Below are 7,781 nucleotides of genomic sequence, written 5' to 3'. Positions count from 1 at the left end.
GACGTTAGTAGACCGACGCCAATAATTTAAAAAAATTAAACATTAAATAAAAGATTTTATTAGTTATGTTTACAATCCCATAGAAAATTATTATTAGTTATATTTACAATCCCATAAAAATTATAATAAACAATTTTATTTTAATAAAATTTATATTACTGTTTGAAAAATGTTTTTGAAAATTGCGAAATATATATATAAAATGAGAGGGGGGGCATTTGGATAGTTTGGCGCATCCGGGCGCCAAATATTCTAGCTACGCCTCTACTAACATAAAGCTGGAATAGATTTGCTTTTAAATAATTTGGGGCATGGATGTGTAAAAAAAACAGTGTAAATTTGGATGATGAAATACGAGTGAATATTGAGATGACCAAATAAGCAGTTGGCAATACAATAAAAAATGTACAGCAGTGTCTAGTTACACTGCTTACGGATATGCGCGACTGATTCTGTAATTGTGAAGATCATGAATAAGCTCGAAGTTTTTAAATGTGGTATTATAGAATATAGTCGAATATTGAAGATTGCATGGGAAAACGTGTGTAATGAACAACACGTTACAAAAAATAAAATATTAAAATTCATGTAATATTTCAGGCTCCTTCAGTTACTAATAAAAAGAAAAATTGTAAATTTAAGCTTGCAAGTATTATATTATATAAAAGTCACACAGACTGAATTCTAAAAAAACATAATTATAGTAAAGAATATAATAACAAAATCGATCATAAATATTATATACATACATAAGAGCTGGTGTCAAAAGATCGAGGGAAACCCCCAGCAACTTGGCGTCCCTAAAATAATCAGTGCGGCTGAATGGTGTCTGCCTGTGTATGGGCCCCGACGCCGCACTCTATTCCTGGCTTCACTGCCATTCATGGGCCGCCGCATGGTTCCACCAAATGCGTGAATGTGTGAGTGTGTCCGTGTAATCGTATTTCCAAACCAAGGTCATGGCATCCTAGCATGAGCCCTTTGCCAAGAGTTCAAAGACTTCCGAGAGATCCGTCGAAGCGAGAGCTTTCACTGAAAGAAGAACATCAAGATTATTGATTGAATTATGCAATAAATATAATAGTTACTGAATGTTGATGAAGCTTACGATCAAATCGGTTCAAATATACCAAGACCAAGAATAACTCCGAAAAATCTTCGCGGGATAGCATCGACGCTAGAGGAGGTCTTCGCTTCCATCCGCCTAACTTTAAAAGGAGACAAGCTATGCCAACATATGATATTCCGAGTAGATAATATTATGATACTAAAAATTGCTCGTCTATTTCCGGACCACCGGCCTGCTTCGATAGACTCTTGGTACTTTCGTAAATTCCGTCTTGGCATTGCTTGTACATCTATCTATCTACACATACTAGCACTCCTACCTCCTACTTTCCCTCTTGTTGAATGTTTTCTATCGATATGTTATATAATTGGCAACGATTCGTGATTAGCGCATTAGGAAAATACTATCGAATTTCAATCATAAAAATACTTACTTATCGCTGATTCTATTTCTGTATCTATGTTTATGTGTGTTCGCGTATGCTTCCATATGGTAAGATGTAATTCGTCACCGCCGCGTGTTCCAAATGTAAACAAACTCTTACAGGAGATTAAGGACGGATGCGGAAGCAGGTAAGTGAAAAGCGATTGATCAACTGAGCAGAAATGAAAAGTGTAATTAAAAATAAATAAATAATGGTTTATTTATTTAAATACAGTATTCGATCGAGTACATTAATACTCAATATAAAAATTAAATTAAAATTTATTTATAAATTATACAAATTATATCGATGACAGGTAATAATAGTTTCTATAAAATGTAACAATTGTATGAAAGTAATAAGTATGTATAACAGTCGCCACGAGATGTAATGTGGACACGAGCCAAAGATGTAACGTCGCTCCAGCGAATTGCAGGTATTTAGAAGCACTTGCGGTGGACGATTCCAGGGCCGGATTCGTCGTACTCTTCCTTTGAGATCCACATCTGTTGGAAGGTAGACAGGGAAGCGAGGATGGAGCCACCGATCCATACGGAGTACTTCCTTTCTGGGGGAGCGATGATCTTGATCTTGATGGTTGAGGGGGCGAGGGCGGTGATTTCCTTTTGCATACGATCAGCGATACCGGGGTACATGGTGGTGCCTCCAGACATGACGGTGTTGGCGTACAAGTCCTTACGGATGTCGACGTCGCACTTCATGATGGAGTTGTAGACGGTCTCGTGGATTCCGCAAGATTCCATTCCCAAGAATGAGGGTTGGAAGAGGGCTTCTGGGCAACGGAACCTCTCGTTACCGATGGTGATGACCTGTCCGTCGGGAAGCTCGTAGCTCTTTTCCAAAGAGGTGGAAGCGGCGGCGGTGGCCATTTCCTGTTCGAAGTCCAAGGCGACATAGCAAAGCTTCTCCTTGATGTCACGAACGATTTCCCTCTCAGCGGTGGTGGTGAAAGAGTAGCCCCTCTCGGTGAGGATCTTCATGAGGTAGTCGGTCAAGTCGCGGCCAGCCAAGTCCAAACGGAGGATGGCATGGGGAAGGGCATAACCTTCATAGATGGGGACGGTGTGAGAGACACCATCTCCGGAGTCCAAGACGATACCGGTGGTACGACCGGAGGCGTACAAGGAGAGTACGGCTTGGATGGCGACATACATGGCTGGGGAGTTGAAGGTCTCAAACATGATTTGGGTCATCTTTTCCCTGTTGGCCTTGGGGTTGAGGGGAGCCTCAGTGAGGAGGACGGGGTGCTCCTCTGGAGCCACTCGCAGCTCATTGTAGAAGGTGTGATGCCAGATCTTCTCCATATCATCCCAGTTGGTGATGATTCCATGCTCGATGGGGTACTTCAGGGTGAGAATACCTCTCTTGCTCTGGGCTTCATCACCGACATAGGAGTCCTTCTGTCCCATGCCCACCATGACGCCCTGATGACGGGGGCGGCCGACGATGGACGGGAAGACAGCGCGGGGCGCATCGTCTCCGGCGAAACCGGCCTTGCACATGCCGGAGCCATTGTCTACGACCAACGCCGCAACATCATCGTCACACATGGTTAATGGGTGGGCGTCGACTTAACTGACAAGAACTAACTGACTCGAAGACGAGCGGAGCTGCGAGTGTCCCGAAATGCGGCGAACGGGGTTCTTATACCCGCGGGTGCCCCGGGGACCCCACCTCACTCCCGCCTATGCAAACTATTAATATCCAGCTGCGCCGCCCGCTCTTTGCTGCCTTTAAAGGAGATACCGCAGACAACGCGACGCACGCCCTAGCACTTTCTTCGGCCCTTAGAGAACGTTTCTCACCCTGACTAAAAAGAAATCGACAATGACGCATTTCAGACACCTATTCGCCGATTAACTTCCGCTCGAGTCTCAGACTCGAGCTCGAACCATATACGCACCCTCAACACCGACTTTTAATTAGAACCACACACCAAACTATAATCATTTTTTTATCAGCACTAAATTGTTTAACGCTGGTAATTTATTATTTAATTAAATTTACCATAGTCGCGATTGAATATTATTTTGCTTTCATTTTTATTTACACTACAACTAAAATACATACATACAATTCAAATCGTAAGAAAGATGCAAAAATTACAGTATACATACAGCAATATATATATACCAGGACTTCAAACTGTTATTTTTGTTTTTGTTCTGATTCAATTAAAAAATTTATCAATTCGGTTCCGGTTTTCGTTCCGGGAAAACTAAAGTTTTTTTCGGTGTTTCGAGTAATACTTTTTTAAATAATTTTATTAAAATTAAAATGTATTTTCTATCATAATTCCTTCATAATAACCATACTACATGAATGAATACAATAAAATAATAATAATAATAATAAATAATCAATTAAAGGTTTAGTAATTAGAACTGGAAGTATTTAATATATGATATAAATATAATTTATTAAACGAAACAAATTCATTGTTACTTCTAATTATTAAAATATCTTTAAATGAATTTTCATTTAAGCTATACTCGTAGAATAAACTTTATAACACACTTGTGTTGCTGAAGCTTTTAAAACCACCATTGCAATTTTGTATAAATAAGGATATGTATTTTTATTTTACTCCGCAAATTCTAAAATATTTCTTCTATTTAATCTTTATACATGGTTAAAGTTATTCAATGTGAATTCAATGTCCACATTTCTAGAAATAGGGAATCTTATGTGTCTCTATTGCTAATTTTTAACTTCTTAAAAAATCCTCTAAATCTTCGTTTTATCTGATTTGTGATTGAAATGGATTTCTCTAAGAATTGTAATTTGTTATTTGCACTTTTAGTGACTGCATGTTTGAACCTGTTCTGAACTGAAATAAACCGATATCTTTTTCGGTTCAGCTTTGGTTTTCGTACCGACAACAATAACGTTTTTTCCGGTTTTCGATTTTCGGTTCAGTTCCGCTTTAAAGTCCTTATACATACACATTCACATACTCGTATATTTTTTTATAAAAAAAGTTAAACATATTATTAATTTAAATTAACGATTTGTTGTCGCATACAGTTTAAGCAAAATAATATTTTAATTGTAATATATCATATTATATGTACTGTTAATGCTAAAGATAAAGTACAGCAATAATAATAATAATTATTATTATTTTTAAAATGAACAGATGTGAAAAATATTTATTTAGAATAACTTGTTATCATATCCATCGAAGAGATAAAGAATTTTCTCTCATTATAAGCATATCAAATTTATTATATAGTTTTCAAGATTTTAATAAACATGATTTTGAAGAATTATTCAGCAAATATAAAGTAACTGAAGACAATCCAGTTAACATAGCTTTTAGTCCAGAAATCAAAGCAAAAATATCAGTAAATACGAGGAATGAGATTTATTTACTTCAAAAAATTTGCACTGCAAAGTTATTCATTTACAAAATATTTTTTATTTATTTATTGATTTAGCTCATATACCTAATTTCATATACACTTAACAAAACATAAACAGAATAAAAAAAATACTTTAGTATAATAATTTATTTCGATTGTAGAATCCTGCTTCATTTATTTTTGCTAATTGTTCTAGGAATATTTCTACACAAATTCACATTTCCGTACATTCCTTAAATTATCTCTATTTCTAGTATTAAATCTATTTACATATTATTACATACTCTGGTAACATAATAATTTCTATCTTATACATAAATAGTATAAAAATATATTTTAATATCTCTTGAATATGTATATGAAATGATTAAAAATAAAAGTCTAACTTTTAATAAATATTATCTAAGAACAATAAACTAATGAGTGTTTTTTCTAAATATTTATTACTTACAAGAAGAAAAAATTTAATACTAAATAAAATATTTACGTTAATTTTGTTTTTTTAATTAAAATAATAAAATCTATAACTTTTATCGTGTAAATTAAGGGACTCTCCACATATAATAGTCATAAGAGCCGTTAGAAAGCATAATAAAAAGTTTTTGCGATAATAAGTAAGTTTATATTACAGAAAAAAAAATAAAATAAAATTTTAATACTTAAAAAAGGTAAGAAGTATTTTTCTGATAGGTTATATAAGTGCATAATTTTAATATACACTGTGATCCCTTTTTATATGGTAGATGCGTACCACAAAATACCCCATAAAAAATATTGAAAAATTAGAAATGCGTTTTATAATTAATTTAATTACAAATACGTTCTATAAGTTCTAAACCGCATTATTTTTTTATTTTAAAATCTTTCGTTGTAACCTGACAGGCTTCAACCCAATGCGTTACAAAGGGGTAAATCCTAGTCAATCAGACATAATAAATACCTACAAATAATTATTAACCACCAGACTAAAAGACTGGTGCCATGAATATTATTAAATATTAATTATTGTGTATAATTTATAATTAACTGTTACTGCAGCTAGATCTGGTTTTATGCATTTATGTTGCGTAATGTACTGCGCAATTCTGACCTTTCTCTAAATTAGTGAGCCAAAATATGCTCTCAAAAAAATGTTTCAGAAAAATAATACGGTCTAAAAATTCTTACGATTTTTTTTATTCATTTAATTTTAATTTTAATTTAAAATTTTATTACATGTATTTTTTTAGAATTATCGTCACTATCTATTGTTCAGCACGATTTTTAATTTTTTTTTAAATTGATTTTATCATTAATGGTCATCAGATATATGTATATGTATTTAAAGACAATGTTCTTACTATCGATCGGTGTTAATTTAACAACCTTCAAGGTAATCAGCGATTTGTCTTTGTGATGCTTTTATTGATTTGATGATTATTTTTTTATACAATTCCTGATACCCGGACAAACAGTTCTTAAACTCCGCTTTTCTTCCGCTTCATTATCTTTTTCTGGTTCGTCGGCGATATCTAAAGTTATATTTATAATACCTTATTTATTTAAGGCATTATTCGCAAGTAATTCATCGACATAATTTGGGCTAAGGTTACTAAAACCTTCTCCAGGAATTTTATTCGCCAAAGTAGTGATTTTCGTTGATATATTTGATGCTGTATCTAACACATCCAGGCCATTCAGCTTTCCAGCAAGAATTTAAAGTTTGTAGTCTTATTTCAGCGATAGCGGATGAAACATGATTAAAATAGTCTCAACTAGAAAACGCTTTCCAAAAGTCAGTTAGTGTTAATGCCACATTTTTTATTTATCTATAATTCATCGATAAGTGATCTTAATGTTATTTTTTAAATAAGCATTTATGACTTGATCGAATGGATGAATATTACTTGTTTTGTGTGGAAGAAACACTATCTGCACATTTTGCTTTTCTAAATGCAAATGCCCTGGTGCATTGACGACAATCAATAAAACTTTAGAATTGAGAGCTTTCAGCTTCATATATCCACTTATGGTAAAAAGCAAGTCGTGAAACATTCAGTAAATATAGCAGCAGTCACCCAGACCTCATGATATTAAAAGAGACTTTACGATAATAAAAATTACAATATTTTTTTTTCGAGAATTTGCGATAAATAATAACTATAAAATCGTATTAAAAAAATACGCATAAATAGAGAGTTTATTGTATATATATTTAATTTTTTTTTTATATTAAAATTAGGTAAGTTTTAAATTGCTTATCCTTTGATAGCTAAATAAAATATTTGCTTTAGGTTACTCAAATATATTAACATACTATCAAAGGTAATTCGTAAATTAAAATACAAAAGAGGTTTAAACCAACCTACTAAACTGACTATTTATTTCACTAAAAACTTTAAATTAACTCATATTAAAAATCTGAAAAAGGAGCACATTAAAATGAGTGTAGATTTTAATAATAATAAATATTATTTTTCACAAAAATTTAATGATAAATAAATTTTGCTTTTAAGATATTGTTAAAAGCTATATAAATAGCAAATAAGAAAATTTATTAAAGTTTATATTTTAAGTTTGGATTTAAATATGATTTAACAGTAGTGAATATAACTCAAGTCTAAAAGCAACTGACTAGATGTTAAGGTAAAATAAATTATTGCATTTTTTTATTTCCGAAATACTAAATATTTAAATATAATAAACGTCGAAGCAATTCATGAACCATTGTATTATATTTCTCATTATAATTTCCCTGTGCATACAATTTCATTGTGAATTTATGAATTTTACTTATTTATTTTAAGAATTAGATTATATGCCTATATATTTTTAATATATATATATTTATGAAAAAGTATAACAGTTTGCTCAAACAATCTAAATTTACGGGCTGCTTGGCTTTTCGGAAAAACCATAAGCT

General features: G+C 32.7%; 1 protein-coding gene across 1 annotated transcript; it reads right to left on the bottom strand.

Annotated features, from left to right (window-relative positions):
• Window positions 1–1,687: 1,687 nt before the first annotated feature.
• Act57B (Actin 57B) lies at window positions 1,688–3,149 on the bottom strand. Its single transcript, XM_088181948.1, has one exon. It carries the CDS (start codon window positions 3,062–3,064, stop codon window positions 1,934–1,936), a length of 1,131 nt encoding a protein of 376 aa, XP_088038074.1. The 5' UTR covers window positions 3,065–3,149; the 3' UTR covers window positions 1,688–1,933.
• Between the last annotated feature and the right edge of the window lie 4,632 nt (window positions 3,150–7,781).

This window comes from Plectrocnemia conspersa, unplaced genomic scaffold (assembly GCF_051122295.1).
Source record: "Plectrocnemia conspersa isolate PC_06_02 unplaced genomic scaffold, ASM5112229v1 ptg000001l, whole genome shotgun sequence".
NCBI classification, from domain to species: domain Eukaryota; kingdom Metazoa; phylum Arthropoda; class Insecta; order Trichoptera; family Polycentropodidae; genus Plectrocnemia; species Plectrocnemia conspersa.
Note: the sequence above shows the minus strand (reverse complement) of the source record. Positions and strands in the feature narration are given on the sequence as shown.